Consider the following 17,555-nt stretch of genomic DNA (forward strand, 5'->3'; position numbering starts at 1 on the left):
GGAGTTTCTGCAAACAGCATTTTAGTGTTACACTTGGAGCCAGAATGAATCCCCACTTGAAAAGATGTTTCACATTCCTGGAAGGACCATCGTGGCAGTGGTGCACGCATTCATTGCTGTCTGCACTGAATGCAGTTCATTCGTGCTCAGTCCATTCCCACATGGACTTGAATGTTCTGCAAGCTGAAAGCCACTTTTAAGTCTAACAGCACCTGCCTGGTCGACTCGCTGCCAATGTATGACTTGTATCAGACACGTGGCGGGCATGTTCATACAGGATTCACAGTACAAATGCCATGATGGTGGCAGAGTTCATAACCATATGGGCTTGTTTGCTTCCAAGCTGCATCCATTTCTAAATTCAGAATAAAAACGCACCACAAGCGCTTTGAAGCATGTGAGGCGCTCTGCAGTCGCATGGCTAGCCAGGTGGTGCGGCCTTTTAGGGTTAGCGTTGCGATCTATATATCAAAGGCCATTCTGCCTTTCCAACTCAGTTTCCATTAATCCTTTTCATGCCAACGTTATTTAGTTTTTTTTTTTTTTTTTTCAGAAACACAAGAATATCACAAATTTTTAATGGCCGATTTATTGTGAACAGCTTTTGTTACTGCAATATCAGCAGGTCATTTTTATCTTGTATGTTGCTGTTGTACAACGTCTCAATGTTATTAACCCTTTCAGGGTCGATGATGTAAATATACGGCGATGCAAACAAGTCCAAAATGATCGATGCCATATATTTACGGCACCCTCTGTACGCTTAAAAAGCGCGGAAATTTCCTTTTTCTTTCCTGGCATGTACTCCCACTATGTGGGAATACACTGTATTTTTTTCTTGCACCTTCCTCTCTGTTTTCGTTGCATGGTTTGTTTTAGAGCTAGTTTGTTTGCTCCAGCGCGTCTATATACTACCGCGGGCGGTTTCGGCTTCTTGCGCTTGCAAAACTGATGGCTATCTCGTTACTAATCACTCAAAGGGCGACCGCTTGTTTCTCGCTCGTTTAGTGCTCACAGGGGTGTGCATAGGAAGGATGCCGCCGTGCATGCTTACCGTTGTTTCTTTTTTTTTGGAGACTCTTCAAAACTAATTGCCTCTGGTTGGCGATAAGATCAAGATTAGCGGAAGTTTGTCACATGTTTTGCTTTCTTGATGGGCACACAGCCACACAGTTTTCTTAAATGCACCTGCGCAGTTCGATTACGCTATGTATGTACATATTAGTGTAAGAGCAGGGACATTTGAGTTTTGCGAAATATTCTCGTGTGTGCATTTTCAAAGCCTTGAACTATGTGTATAAGAATGCATAAAATTTTTAATTCTTATAATTTGAAACGCAGAACATTTTTTCTTGCTTTACGGTCACCCTAGAAAAATTACGGTAAATTTTTTTCTATATAGGTCCCTCTGAAATCTACCCTGGGTAGTTGTGAATGGCGAAAAAAATCTACCCTGAAAGGATTAAGCTGCAGATAGGCATGCCCACAGAAACACTCTAATGAAGCTTGACATTTCGGAAGTGAAACTTATTTTTGTTGTCTGCCATGTGATGCGTCATTCTTGGTGCTCTGAGGGAAAGAAATTGCAGAGGTGCTGGTGACAGTATTTTCATTGCGCTTTGTCCATGTGAGAACAGCTGCCACAGACTCAAAAACTTCCTGTCATTCAACGGTGGCGCAACTCACTAGAGCGGTCCAATTGTTTACTTGAGATGAACAAATTTGCAGAACACTACCATTCCAGCATTGACAAATGGTGGCAGTCATTGCTGGGGCCTCCCAACTCCCTGCCGCCTTTTTAAAATCCAAGGGAACTAGACTGTTTCCACCAACTGCGCCCACAAAAATCAGTTTCTGGGAAGCTGGTGCCATCTAGTAGTGCAGCATTCACACGAAAATTATAAAACTGCCATTCATGTGTGGCAGCCAGTAGAGAAAGAAATCCATGGATGAGTTGCAGCTTGTCCTTGCCATGGAAGGGGTAAAGGGTTCAATTTTACTGCATGACCACAATATTGTGTTATTTCTTCATGGGCTAGTTGTATTGTAAAGCTATGAAATCAGCTTTAGGAAATTTCAGTTTAGCAAATAAACATCAGCTTCACTTAGCCCAGAAATTTTTAAGCCCTTTCCACACTAGCGCTCTAGTGAATTTGGCAAGGTGTAGTTAGTGTACACCTTAGGTTGCTGCTCTTATAATAGTGTTCTTGTGATTGACATGCAGGAATAAGTTGGTCCTTTAAGCCTGCAAACTAGTTTGCCTATTTTTATTTTCACAGCTATATGTGGCAAAACATAGTTGTCTAGCTTTCTGCATGGGATGCATTAGTTGCTTCTAAAAAAAAATGCAGCATATCACAGTGAAAAAACATTGTGTGTTCTGCAAAAGCTGAAATTATTGCATGAAATTTTCTTTGCAGCCTGAAATTTGAGATGGCATGAGGTAACTTTTCTCAGTTGTAGGCTATGCTTGTTAATTGCATGGTCCATACTTTTCTTGATTGGAAGGAAATACCTTCTATGAACTTTGCTTGGGGCTAGTGTGCAGCATTAATAAATGTTTCTTCTCTCTGTGTATAAAGGACATTTGTGTTCATTCCTAGCTATATCTTCTGTTACAGTTTTTGGGCCATTGCCACAATCGACCACCCTGGAAGCCAGACAAGCTCAGCTGCAGAGGATGATTGACCTTAGGGTCAATCCCGTTGAGGGCATTGCCTCGAAGTGGGACTATGAAAACAACAGGTGGAAGTGAAGACTTCTTCAGTGCACCACACAAAGGCACCAGAAGTAGGTTTTTAGGTCTTCACTTTTTCTGCAATAAAGTATACACCCAAGTCAAATGTTGTCTACTACTTGCTAGTGTTACCATACAGCTCACATTGAACATCATGCCTTCTCTGCTTGTTTCAGCTTTCATGCATTACAATGTGTGTGTGGACTGATTATTCAAGTACCCTCAACAGCTCCACACAGTAAAATGTCATGTTTCAATTGAGCCAAATGAAACCCATTGTGTCTGTGTGCATAGCAGTTGTTTATTACATATGTATTCCTATCATCTGTAATTTAGTAGATCAGTCATTCACATAATGACCAATGTGTATTAGAAGGTTGCAGGGTTTCAATGTTTGCTGGCGGGCTAGTTGGCGATTCATTCTTTGTAGCAGTGTTCCAGCACATGTAAGTGCCCTGTCTGGTTTATAAATCTGCCTTGGTTTTTTTATGTTTATATTGTGCTGTAACACTTACAAATAAAGTTGTAAGGCATGCTGGGATACCGCTGAATCAAGTGTTTGGTTAAATAGTTATTTCAAAGGTGGTTGGGGTGTTAATATTTAGGAGGGTGATTTGATACATGGAACTGTTCAGTAGCAAGTCACTGTATTAGAAGTTCCCTGCTTCGACTTTTTAGAGTCTGCGTAATTTTGTAAATAAATAAATTGTTTACAAATTAAAGCTAACTGTTGGGTCATCAGAAGTGCTTCAATCTGAGGTGCCTTACAACTTTTAAGCACATTAAAACATTGGGTGGGGAGAGGCATAGTTCTGCTCATTAGAGCCTTCTGTTACTTGAATTGTGAACATGTGAAACTACTTCGTGTAATGGTCCTGTGCTCACGTGGCTATATTGTAAGGATTGGAGAACAGCTTTGCCATTATGTGTGAATTTTCACTTAAGTGTACAGCCAGAATCATGTAATTGCCCAGATTTTGTTATGCTACTCCAGTATGCACTAGAATTGGAATTTCCTAAAAGACTTGTTCATGCAAATATCTAAGGTCCCACATTGCAGCATGACTTGAAAGGATCTTGAATGTTTGGCTGTTACATTATGTAGCAAAAGCTGCCACTCACATTTTGGGGCTCAAATTTACGTTAGGGACCAACAACCAACTTTAAAGCGAGGCTTTCTTTGCGAACCCTCTCAAGCTTTCTTGATCGTGGCTGTGGCTACTGTCCTCACACTTAAAAAATTAAATTATGTGCTGGTGGTGAGATTGAACCTCGGCCCCCCACAGCACAGCAGCCCGATGCTTTAACCATTGGGCCGTAATCACCCGCTGTGGTTGCTTAGTGGCTATGTTATCGGGATGCTAAGCACGAGATTGCGGGATCAAAATGCGGCCACCGTGGCCGCGTTTCGGTGGGGGCGAAATGCGAAAACGTCCGTGTACTTAAATTGAGGTGAACGTTAAAGAACTGAAGCTGGTCCAAATTTTCGGAGTCCCCCACTACGGTGTGCCTCATTATCAGATCGTGGTTTTGACACATAAAACCCCATAATTTTTATGCCACAATCTCATGTTTTGTACAGTAAAACCTCAATAATTTGATCATGGTTTATATTTCGATTGTTGTGGTTTAAATTCGGTTAATTTGTAGAAATTATGCAATTAACTTTTAGAGATGTAGCTGCACATGTCTCATTGCATGGTACGGGTGCATGAGAGCAAAGGCTCACCTGAGCAGATGCGAAAGGGCTACATTTGGACAGCTTGTATTGTGGATCATGTGGTTTGGATGAGGACTTTCACTATGATCATGCACTGACATTACAATTTCACAGAAAATAACACAGGTTTCAGCACTCTTTATGCATTTAAACAGCATCGATGTGTGTAAATTCCAACAAGGTGTTGGATCTGCAGCAATTTTTTTATGGTGCCCGTTTCTTCTAGTGTAACGTAAGACTTACCAGCCAGAGTCCAATCCTGCTGTGGTAAGGTGGAAAATGTCATGGAACATTTATCACAAATTATCTTTAGTTGCGATCATGTTTGTTCTATGCTGGAAATAAGTACAATGAGAAGGAAGGGGAAAATGAGTGCAGCAATGGCTGTAAGAAATTAATCTTGTTTATTAACCCGATGTTCATGTGGTTCCTGCTTCCTAAACTGTTGAATTATTTCTAATTAATGCTTTCGTGGCTTGCTGTTGAACTGCTTTGGTCATACTGTACAAGTCAAGCTAAGTTGTTTTTAATCAAGTTTTCAAAAATGAGACCATGCTTCTACTTGTGATTCAGTGTGTTGATTCACAGTTCAGTGTGTTGCCACATAGCCACATGCTCACATTTGAGTTTAGAAGCAAGTCATGATGCTTGGATGGCAGGACATAGTTTAAGGCTCAAAAGTACACAGAGCAGGCATGAGCAAGAGGCAGCAGGGAGCAACCGACAGCCTCTTCCCATTGTCTTTTCCTGTTCGTCTCAATGTGTAGCAAGTGGCAGGACATGCCACTATACTTTGTTCCATACATAGCAGTCAACGCTGTGGAAGCTACGCTTTGGTCAAGAAAAGTTTTCACTCAGCGTGTTCTGTCCATGCTTCGCTGTGTGCCAACAGCATTTGCTCGTGCGAGCATGCATGTGAGGCTCCTTACAATGGATTTCAAATAAAAAATCTGAAAAGAACAAAAATAAAATGTAATCTAAAACAACGCATTAGCAGCCATGTACCACAATGTGTTTGTTTCTGAGAAATGTAACTTGTTTCATTGAATACTCAGCCTACCTGCCGTGGTTGCTCAGTGGCTATGGTGTTGGGCTGCTGAGCATGAGGTCGCGGGATCGAATCCCGGCCACGGCGGCCGCATTTTGATGGGGGCGAAATGCGAAAACACCCGTGTACTTAGATTTAGGTGCACGTTAAAGAACCCCAGGTGGTCGAAATTTCCGGAGTCCTCCACTATAGCGTGCCTCATAATTAGAAAGTGGTTTTGCACGTAAAATCCAATAATTATTAATTCTGAGCCTATGTATAAAAAAAAAAGTTGCGCACAATTGCGGTAAAAAAAAAAAAATGTTGAACTATATCCAAATGCAAACAAAGCCATCGCAAGAAGTCTCTCTAGCGTCCACAGTGTTGGCTGCTATGTATGGAACGGAGTATAGTGCTCCCCTGAATGCTAACACCCATTTACAGGCCCGATGGGTCCACTGCATTTCGTTCTCACAAGGACTCCATGAGAGACTGGGTATTCACTGTCAAACTCTCACGCACATAAAAGCACTTGTGTGTGATGTGATGCAATGAGGGATGCCACTATTCTGCTGTTACACTTGTTGCCGCAAAGGCAGTGCCACTTGTGAGTGGAAACTGTCTTTACATCGTAGTACACACGGAAAAAAATGCAAATGCCTCTAAAGTCTAATAAATGCAATTTTAAAGAAATATTGTGTACTTAACCATCTACCACAGACGTGCATCGTCTGTGGACGTTGTGGGACTATTATAATGTGGAAGTTTCACCTTTGAGTGTCGTGACCTACCATTTTTTCATTACTCTCTCTGCTAATTGAAAATTATCGTTTCTATTTAAACCACGTTTGATTCTATCTACCGTATTTGCCCAAATCTAGGCCGGCCCCAATTCTAAGCCGACCCCTGAATGTTCGAAGCCCGAGGAAATAAAAAAACTTGCCTGGAATGTAAGCCAAACAAAAATGTGAGGACAGCATTCACAAAATGAAAATGGCATTTATTTAATATGAACATGCCAAGCTCACTCTACGTCGTCATCGCTGCTAGCCTCGTACGCATGCTCATATGGTTGCGGATGTGCGCAAGCTCACGTCCGCGCGCCCACGCATGTGCAGACAGTGCGGCACGGCTTGTACGCGTTGAAATGCGGCGTGATCTTTGAACAGCTCCTCTCTGTTATCGCGTGATTATCTCCTTATCGCTGTCATCTCCTTGTTGCGGCACATGCAAAAAGCGTCTCCCCTTGCCGCCTCCAGTGACAGACATTTTTCTCGTCGATGCCAAAGCCCTGCCCGGCTTGAACGTTTGACGATGCCTCTGCGGCTAGCACAACTTTTTGTTTGAAAGCAACACTGTAGTGGCATCGCCTGTTCAATGCCATTGCGATAACGCCACGCCGATACTATGGTGGCTAGAAGGGTGCAGTGTGACGGGCAGGAGCCAGTGGGGCGCACAGAGGAGCAATGAAAGCTGTAGATGGCACTACTTGCAGCTGATGTGCAGCTTTTGCGGCTTTTGAAGGGGGCGGCACACAGCAACTAGCGCGTGTTTTGCGTTCACTTTGCGTTGCGTTTGAATTTTTATGTTGAATTCCAATGGCGGAGTCTGAGCAAGTTTTTCTGCTCGTTTCGGAGCAAGTTTGTTCCAATGACAGAGTGAGGGCGGGAGTAAGGTGTTCCAATGAGAGAGTCGGAGGGGATTCAGAGCGGGAGTCACTCCGTGGAGCAGAAAAAGGTGCTCCGCCAAAATTGGCGGAGTGGACCGGAACTCTGCATGACATATTTCCTTTGCCACGTTTGTCTGCTGGGAGGCGCCACCGGTCACGACTCGCGAGGAAGCAAAAGCTGCTGCAAGCTTGGCGAGATATCCATTCCGCACTTTTAAAAAAACATGTGAACGACGTTGAAGAGACAAGTGACCGGTGCGGCGGCGCTGGGAGCAAACAGTGGAAGGAAATGACAAAGCGCGAGGTATCCTGGGTAGCACGGCGATAGAACTTCCGCTTCCGTCTTGCTCCCGCGACGCAGGTTGTGTTCCACTCACGGATCTGGAGGCGTTGCTCTGCGCCAGAGTCGAGTGCTCGCTCGCGGAGTCCGTCGGCTGCTCCGACTCCGCCATTGGAATTCAACATTAATGTAATGCACGGTGCAAACGTCATGAAGCGTTTGCAGCTCAGAGATGCATTATTAAGAAGGGAGACACTTATTCGGACAGCAGAGAATGGAAAGATGCATTATTTGCAACACCGGAACACACAGCAAATGTTTAGCCATGCAAATTAAAAGTCGAGGAAGATCACATTTGAAGGCTACTCTGGACAAGTTGGTTTTTACTAGAAGGCTTAGTGTTAGCGCAAGTGAACATGGACCATGAACACAAACAGCCCAAAACGCCGCCTTTCATCGTTTTTTCATTCGCTCATCTGCCGCAAATGTAGTCATTGGTTGCAGAGAAAATTGTGCACAAAGACAAAAAATATGCTGGGGCTACATGCATCGAACCTGGAAATGACATCGCCACGTCGTTCAGTTCACTCTATGTCCGCATGCGTTAGCAACATGGCCTTTGACAATATTTAACATTGTAAAAAAAAAATGGTACATATGTGGGCACTTTGGCGAACCTCAACAAGCACTAAATATTTTTCATCACTGCTTTTGTTATACAGGTCTACAAGACAAGAGGAAACACTTTATTACATAGTACAATAATCCACTTGCACACATCAGAACGAGCTTAGCAGTAGGCTTTACTTCACTCTCCTTAACATCAAATGTTTCTGGTGCTCCCTTTGAAGAGCCTTGTCCTTGTTGAAAGATTTTGCGAAAAAATGCAGCCTACTTAACACCACAAACTAGATAGTTTTTGCAGTGAGCGCTTTGTGATAGAGCTCGCATCCTACTTGGGGCAGTGTTAAACTGTTTAAGAACTTCATAAAATCATGCGCACTGATAGCATAAAGCTTCTTTGTTGGAAAAAAAAAAGAAAGTGAAGGCCACCTCTAGCACTTTAATGAGCTCCAGGGTACAATACACCTTCCCTGTCAAATTTTTCGTGAACGTGCTGTTGCACTCAGCTGCTTCTTTGGTGACTGCGAAGCCACTATCAGAACGTTGGCAAGAAATTTTTCCACCAAACTAAACTATACAAAACATATTCCCGCTTTCGATGCAATTAGTGCACACCGCATTATCTATTACATAACACAGGAACAGCACAATATCGTGCACTACGCACCTCAAAATAACCAGTGGCACATGTGCATCATTTCCCAGCTTCGAAGTGATCATGACCGCCGTGCAATGAAGCGTTGTCTACAAGCCTACGCTTGTCCGGCTGACTTCGCTGGCGCTACACTGGCAAGGGCCTTGCCGCGGCTTGTCCCTGCACACCAGCGCGCTTCAGCGCCCTTAGTGGCGCTAGGAAATTCCATCGGTCATCGCGCCTCTATTTCGCACAGCGCAGATACGCCGCCCGTCACACTGCCCCCTTCTAGCCACCGTACCGATACGACACAACTCAAAATGGCGATGTCGCTTGCGTACTTGGTTGGCTACTGGCGCGGCTAGTAGCAGCTGCGATACTGACTTTTCTAGATGGCGCTAGCTATGCACCATATTTATCTTTTTCAATTACAAACTGGCACGTTTTTTAAAATCTTCGAATCTAAGCCGACCCGAGAGTTTGGCATATGATTATTTGACAAAAAACTGTCGGCCTATATTCGAATAAATATGGCATATAAATCATGGTCGTTTCATTCACACCAAATTGTCCCGATGGGTTCGGGTGATTGTCGATCCTTTTAATTTTTCTAAAGCTTTGGCTGTTTGTATAGTGAAATAGTATATTACAATTGAATCATTAAAAAAAAAGCACACTGCCCATGCACCCCGTACAGATGGTAAACCAGCGAAGCTGAAATGTGCAACCCCGATGTTTATCGCTGGGTTAATTCCGCCGGTTTATTAAACTTTTTTTCAATTATTGGTGATGTCTTTTTGTTTCTTAATGAGGTTACGCACATGTTTGGCCTTTCTGAAATATCTTATGCATTTGTTTTTTATAATGTGTTATTCATAGTGTTTATGACTCTGTTGTGTGACACACCAGGGCTGCACATTTAATTTAATTTCTTTGCCAAATTTGCCGCGATTAGTCTGCTGTACTACTGAACTTTTCGTGAGGAAATTCCTATATATACAGCATACATGCAAAGCATTTTGCATGTAGCAAAATGCTTTGCTAAACCCCAGAATTGTTTGGGGTTAAAGTGTTACCATATGGACCAACATGTTTGTGTGAGGGGAGCAGTGGTGTTCGTGACGTGAGTGTGTGGGACGAGCAGCAAGGCAACAGTGATCGCGTGACCGATTGATCGTACTCTGATGAAGAAACATTAAAATCTATTCAGTTATGACATGGGGCGATCCCAAAGGTGGTACATTGTCGCATATTTGCAAAGTGGTAGATGCCCCACAAAAAAGTCTGGGGAAAGTAGGCGAAGCCTGAAGGGCATGCAGTGTTGCATAGCGTCTAAAAGCGCTAGGTAAGATGAGAGAGGGTTGGGAGAAAACGCGTGATTTTGCTTTCATTAGCACCTTGTCATTACGCTACATAAGACATGACGCATGTGAAAATTATCTCGCATTACGTTTGTGCGTCTGTGACCTAATGAAAACTGGTATGCATGTACGTGCTCTCGCTTAATTTTTTTAATTGTTGCTGTGTGCCTGATGCATACACTGCTATATTAATCTCAAAAGCAGTAGTTGATATTGGCATGACAAGTATGCATGTGTCAGTGGCCTAATGGGTAGAGAGAGCATGGGGCTCTTATTCTGGAGGACGCTTGTTCAATCTCACCATCAGACATGTCTTCATGCGACTAGCATTCTTAGGATACTTCACAAACTTTCTGGTTTCTATCTGTCTGTCTCTAAAGGCCCAGTCACGCTAAACGGACACAGCAGCTATTTTGGTCTGCAGACTTCCTGCGACAGCTGTCGCTGTAGTGCCAGTTCCCCTGGCCACTGCCAACAGCCTGTAGACTGATTGCCGACGGCTGAATTGATGGGAACGGACTTGTGGGCAGTCAGTTGGGTGATTTTGTTGTCTCAATGCAACATGACCATACATGACGGTGTGGCGTCGGAAACATGGCGGCACCTTCAAGGTGACAGCCACTCGCTTTGTATCTATGAAGTCTTTGTCCTACACTGTGTTCATGCTATTGTTCCCAACAGATACTTGTATATGCTTTAGATTTAAGTCATGATGCTTCAACTGCAAATTATTAGTGACAGCTGGGCGGAGTTTCCGAGATCTGTTCTCAGGTTCTTTGTCCACTAGTCCTAAAAGCAGTGGCTGTATTTGCTGGACATGGCCTTGGAGGTTTTATGGCACCTGCAGCAAGCCAGGTGTGTCCGATCTCGGAGGCGAAGTGCCACAAATTTCTGATTGTGCAACAGATGGTGCCACAACTGTTTGCACTGTGTGAATAACGATTTACCAGAGTGGCGCATTTGTTTACATTTGCAGGTATATGGCCACCACTCATCGTAGGCTCCAAATGCAGTGGAAACCATGCAGCGCTGACATGAATTTATGACAAAGTGCTGCAAAACACGCATATTTGCGCACATGAGCTGAGTAGCATCATACTGAGACGAGCTGATATTAACTGCTGGGCTTCGCAAACTGCGCTTACTGCTGAGTTTTGTGTAGTGGGTTCTTGCTTTTTGGGCCATGTCGCCACTTCCCGCTTGTGTGTGCACTGTACAAAGTGAAGAGTGGTTTATTTGATATCGCTCTGGCCAGAACTGAACTATACTGAACTTGAGAGACAAAAATCAGCATTGTCTCAGCACCGGGGTCTCGCAGGATCTCTAGCAACCGGGAAAAGTCGAGGAAATTGTTAGTACCTGAAAAAGTAGTGTAATTTTCAGGGAATATTTAATTTAGTAAGTAAAGTCATGGAAAATGACTAATTAAACTGCCCAAGTTGCAAATTCAAGTAGTTTGGTTCCCCGCAATGTTAGTAGACTTTTTGCAGTAGTGTAAGTCAACCGTTCTGTATAATAATTGTTCTCAGTCACCATAATAAAGTAATAGACCTGGAAATTATGTGCAGCACTGGCTTCTGGCTCAACGTGAGCTCACGTTTAGCCTCTGCATGCAGTTGTAGGACAGTGGGACCTTCTACCGCAGTACATATGTTTATACGCAGGACTTGCTGTACATGAAGCATCTTGTATGCTGTGGTAAAGAATATGTATAGTTGTAGAGGCAAATCCGGCAGACAGGATACATGGCAAAGACGAATCAAAGGGTTTAGTTTTCCATAGAGTGTTTTTTTCTTTCTTTTTGATGAGTTGACGCTACATAGCGGCTGCATTAGCCAATAGAAACACACATTACAGTCAGTTTTTGTGAGTTTAACAAGTCCACTGGATTGTGTTTAAATACACATGGGGCAATAGCATGCAGGAGACCATAGATTAAAAAGGCTAAACTTAGCTCAGAGTTGCTGCATTAATACATTTTGTTGCACTATTAAAACCCGGTTGTAATAATTGGTCCACATTGGGTACTCTAGGGCAGGTGTGTGGTGTAAACCAAATTTGCAGTGATTAGTCTGCTGTACTACTGAAGTTTTCGTGAGGAAATTCCTATATATACAGCATAAATTTGTACCCCAGGTGTGCAACTCTTAGTTGGAAAATTCAATGGGAAGAATTAAGTGGCAGTTCTGTGAAAGCCACATGTTTAGCAATTCTGCGTGTACTGCAGTGAAGATGTACGGATCAAGGACTGGTGGGTTGAGTAGTGATCCAACTTTTTTTTGTGTGAAAGTATACTTAATAACTCCCTTAAATGAGTTATGGGTCCTTCTGTCTAATGAACTATTCATATTCTTTAACGGCCCACAACATTGTGCCATTTACAGTAGAACACACAGCGCCATTATCTCAAATTTGGCACAATTTTCTGTTCCTAGTCAGGATGTCAAGCGACCTGTAAAAGTCAGGGAATATTTAAGTGAGTAAAGTCATGGAAAATGTTATTAAACTACCCAAATTGCAAATTCATGTAGGTTGGTTCCCTGCAAAGTTATTAAGCTCTTCGCAGCACTGCAAGTCAGCTTTCTTATACAATAATTCTATTTGCAATCGCCATAATAAAGGAATTGATAAGTAAATCACACGTTAAAGAACTCCAGGCAGTCAAAATTAAACCGTAGTCCCCCGCTGTGGCGTACCTCGAGATCGGATAGTGGTTTTCGTACAAAAAATCCCAGAATTTTAAAATTTTATGTTATGTGTAGCACTGGCTTCTGGCTCAACGTGAGCACACGCTTCGCCTCTGCATGCACTTGCAAGAGATTCTGATCTTCTGCCACGCTATAGTTGTTTATACGCAGGGCTTGCCAAACGTGAAGCATCTTATATGTTGCGGAGAAAGATATTGATGGTGGCAGGAGTGGACCTAGCCTTTATGGGTACACGCCAATGATCGACCAAAGGCTTTAGTTGACCGCTGAGCATTCTTTTTCTTGTATTGTCGGCAATATATAGATGCGTTATTAGACAGTTTTTATTATTGTAATAATAAATACAGTGGGTTGTGCTGTCACATGGGATGCCAACGTGGAGACTGTAGATGGTGGAAGAGGCAGGACATTGCAAGGCAGGACAAAGTAAGTGCAGAGCTGCTTTGACTGCTTCACTAAGCAATTTATTACACCATTAAAATCCGCTAGTAATTATGCGTCTTCATTGGCTACTATAGGCCGCTATGCATCCTAAGAACCACGGACTGTGCATAGCATCTGGTGCGTACAGGACCTTCCCTGTAGAAAGCACATATGTTGGCAGCAATGAACCCTGTTTGGAGCACTGAAGAGCCTTGCTGTCAATTTCATACGTGCTCAGAATTGCAGCTCTACCTAAGCATATATGCCAAGCTCTTGTTACTTGCACCACAAACAGAATACACTATACAAACAAACCACAGCATGAGACCACTTATTCATCGATTCGAAGAAATGTGCCAAAAATGCAATGACCTGAGTGAGGCTCTCGGGGTCACCAAAAGACTGAAAAGAACTGCCCCTGTGGTATCTTGCATACTTATGTGATTTTACTCTGATGTACCACAAGACAAAAAAAAAAGCATGAACACATAACGCAGGACTTCTCGGAAGGGCAAGAAAAGTACGACTACGTTGAGTTTTACACTGACGGGTCCAAGACAAATGAAAATGTTGGAAGTGCAGTCAAATCGGAACAGTCTTATGTCTCCAAATTTTGTTTCGATGTTCACAGCTGAAGTAGTACCAGGAGGTTACAAAAAAAGCAGTTGTACAGACAGATTCTTTAATTTCACTAAATTCCCTCCACAGAAAATCGTAGTGCGAACTTCTTCTAGGTGACATCCTGAGGATGCTTGGCACAAGTGACACCATAGTAAAGTAATTCGTCTCTGTTAAGTTCCAAGGCATATGGGTTTCCTGGTAAGTGAAAAGGCGGATAACTGCGTGGCAAATGAACAATCCTTTTGCGACTTCGAGGAGATCGCAGCATGCTGCGATCACCTCAGTCTCAAAGGGATTGGGACTCTTATGTTAATAAACTAACTAGTAAAACCCATACTACAGGAGTGGAAGACTTCATACCAATAGGAATATTTCATGGAAGTTATGTTGCATTTGTGTTAGGCATGCACGTCGCACAATTTTTACTGAAAAATGCACAGCCCCCTCTTCACGCCAAGCGCAACAAGGCGTCGCTCACCCAGCCCTGCCTCCCGGGAAAACAGTCCAGTGACCTGCGGAGGTGAGCTCGTTGACGATGTGAACGCTGAAGATCCTCCACTATACGACGACCGCGATATGACGTAATTGAGACGCAGAAAAAGCAGTGTAGTTCGATGTCAGTATCTCGCGACGTACCAGTCACCATAGGCGACCACGAATTAAATCACGGCGTTAATCGAAACTGGTGTGGACACGTCTGTTATGAGCCAGAATCTCGCGCGGAAACTGAACAAAGTTTCTACGCAATGGACCGGGACTCCGATTAGTACTGCAGGAGGGCACCTCATAACTCCAATGGGCCGGTGCACTTCACGAGTCAACATTCGGGGCTTCACGTACATCGGCGACTTCGTCATTCTTCCTGAATGTTCAAAGGACCTTATACTCGGCATGGGTTTCCTTCAGACGAACAGTGCCATCATCGACCTGCAAGAGTCTAGAGTCAGCTTCGCTACTACGCAAGCCATAGCGAACAGTAAACAACGAACGTGACATAGCGCTTCGCGTCGCTGACGATCACGTCACGTTGCCACCCAAGAGCAGCGTGCTCTACCCTTGTCCGATGCGACTTGGAGGACGACGCCAAAGGAATTTCTGAGGTAAACATCCCCCTGCTTCTTGAGCGCAACATTTGCATAGCCAAAGGGATTCTTCAGGTGCGAAACAAATGTTCAGTCGCTTTGCTAACGAACTTTAGCAGCGAGTATCGGCATGTACCGCGAGGAACGACAATCTCATCGCGAAATCATTGATGTTGCTGACATTGCCACATTAGAAATCGCATCGTCTCAGCAATCTGAGTTATTTACCCAGCCTAAAAGAACGGATTAACGTTAACGCTGCTCTGACAGACCATCAGAAAGACCGTCTGCTGAGTCTCGTGAATGAATTTGCGGACTGTTTTTCAAAATCATCCAAAGTACGGCACACGTCCATCACAAAGCACCACGTTATTACGGACGAGTCCGCACGTCCTGTTCGTCAGCATCCTTACGGAGTGTCTCCAGTGGAAAGGGAAGCGATCAAGCATCAGGTGAAAGATGCTCCAAGACGACGTGATCCAGCTGCCCACAAGCCCGTGGGCCTCCCCTGTAGTCTTAGTCAGAAAGACAACACACTACGTTTCTGTGTAGATTACAGAAAGTTGAACCGTGTCACTAAGCGGTATGTTTATCCATTGCCACGCATCGTCGACGCATTGGATCGTCTACAACACGCCAAGTTTTCTTTTTTTTTTTGGCGGACGAGTAGCAGAAGTCGTTCAATTAATTGCCCAAGCGTTTGCAAGTGGCCCCAATACTTGCTCATTTCGACGAAGACACTGACACTGAAATTCATACTGACGCCAGAAATGAGGGTCTTAGCGCAGTTCTTGTGCAGTTGCAAGCTGGTGCGAAACGCGCCATTGCTTATGCAAGCCGCAGTCTCGCCAAGGCTGAGAAAAACTACACAACCACTGAAGAAGAATGCTTAGCGGTTGTGTGGGCAATTAGTTAATTCCAACTCTACTTGTACGGTAGACCCTTTAAGGCTGTCAGCGATCAACCACGCCCTGTGCTGGCTTGCCAACCTCAAGGATCCTTCAGGCAGACTAGCCCGTTGGAGCCTGCGCTTACAAGAGTACGACATTACAGTTGTCTAGCGATCTGGAAGGAAGCACAGCGACGCTGACTGTTTGTCACGCGCACCACTCCCTACGACGTCATCGGACCCTGACCATGACTTGCCATTTGTCGGCGTTATCGGCGCCATAAAGATGGCTGAGCACCAGTGCGCTGACCCTGAGCTGCTGCCGCTGATCGAGCACCTTCAAGGAGTTGAAGGTGTTTTACTCTGCTCGCTCGTGCGCGGCTTATCATCGTATTATTTGCACAACAGCGTTCTTTACAGGAAAAACTGCGGAAGCGGTCCAAATATGTACCTCCTTGTTGTGCAGTCGGCGCTGCGCCAAGACATTTTGCAAGCCTGCCCTGATGAGCCATGCGCGGGACACCTCGGATTCGCTAAGACACTAGCAAGGATACGACAGAAGTATTGCTGGCTGCGGCTTTTTTCTTCTGTGCAACGGTACGTGAAGACCTGCCGCGATTGTCAGCGCCGCAAGAAACCACCAGTCAAACCGACTGGCTTTTCCCACCTTGTGGACCCTCCTCAAGCACAGTTCCAACAAATAGGAATGGATCTACTTGGGCCATTCCCAGTGACCTCTTAGCGCAACAGATGGATAGTCGTCGCTACCGACTACTTAACCCGGTACGCCGAAACCGAAGCTATTCCGCAAGCAAACTCGTAGGAAGTGGCCAAGTTCTTTGTACGCCACATCGTCCTACAACATGGTGCACCGTCTGTTCTCATCACCGACCGCGGTACAACATTTACAGCCGAACTTATGCAGGACGTTCTCCAGCTGACGCATAGCTCTCACCTCAAAAGCACTGCGTATCACCCTCAAACCAATGGATTAACGGAACGTCTGAACAGAACGCTGGCTGATATGCTCTCCCTGTATGTCGACGTAGAGTAGAAGACGTGGGATGAGATTTTACCCTATGTGACCGCGTATAACACTGCTGTACAGGAGAGTACACAGTTTACGCGGTTTGAACTTGTATACGGGCGCCACGTCACGTCAACACTTGACGCCATGCTACCTCTGGCTGATAATAGCCTGACCAGCGAACACGTGGAAGAGTTCGTACAATGAGCCGAAGAATCACGCCAGCTTGCTCGGAATCGTATCCGGAGCCAACAGAATACCGACACCCTTCGATACAACCAGGGCCGACGCGACGTCCATTACAATACCGACGCCTGCGTGTGGGTCTGGACGCCCATCCGTCGCCGTGGACTCTCGGAAAAGTTGCCCTGCTGGTATTTTGGTCCCTACAAGGTTACACGCCTCCTCAGTGACGTGACCTACGAAGTCGTCCCCTGCAGTTCTGACCCCGGTACGCTCCGTCGTCGTCCTCGCGCTGAAGTTGTTCATGTAGTGCACATAAAACCATACTATGCGCGTACGTGAACGCCGAGATGCACCCGAGGAGCTCCATTTCTTGTCGCCAAAGTAACTTTTTGACGCGACCGAGACAGTCGCTTGTCGCATGGGGGGCAATTGACACAATGATGTGGGGCTCCCGCACCGCGGTACGGCGCGCGCAAAGGTCGGCGCCATGAAAGACGATAAAGCGCGTAAGCTGCACGCTCTTCTTCTGGCCCTCCAATAAAGAGAAGCGTCTATTTTGCAAGACTC

General features: G+C 44.7%; 1 protein-coding gene across 4 annotated transcripts in view; it reads left to right on the top strand.

Moving 5' to 3' along the window:
* The window catches only part of LOC126547074 (cytochrome c oxidase subunit 4 isoform 1, mitochondrial-like), a 34,389-nt gene extending 22,779 nt beyond the window's left edge, over window positions 1–11,610 (top strand). For 3 of the 4 annotated variants that reach the window (XM_050194921.1, XM_050194924.3, XM_050194923.3), the window contains exon 4: window positions 2,622–2,843. In XM_050194921.1, coding sequence (XP_050050878.1) covers window positions 2,622–2,755 — 134 coding nt within the window. In that variant the 3' untranslated portion in view covers window positions 2,756–2,843. Of the gene's footprint in view, window positions 1–2,621; window positions 2,844–11,028 lie in introns of those variants that run through there. The other variant, XM_050194922.1, reaches the window with a different exon arrangement.
* Window positions 11,611–17,555: the final 5,945 nt, after the last annotated feature.

The sequence above is a fragment of the Dermacentor andersoni genome, chromosome 1, assembly GCF_023375885.2.
Source record: "Dermacentor andersoni chromosome 1, qqDerAnde1_hic_scaffold, whole genome shotgun sequence".
In the NCBI taxonomy this organism is placed as follows: domain Eukaryota; kingdom Metazoa; phylum Arthropoda; class Arachnida; order Ixodida; family Ixodidae; genus Dermacentor; species Dermacentor andersoni.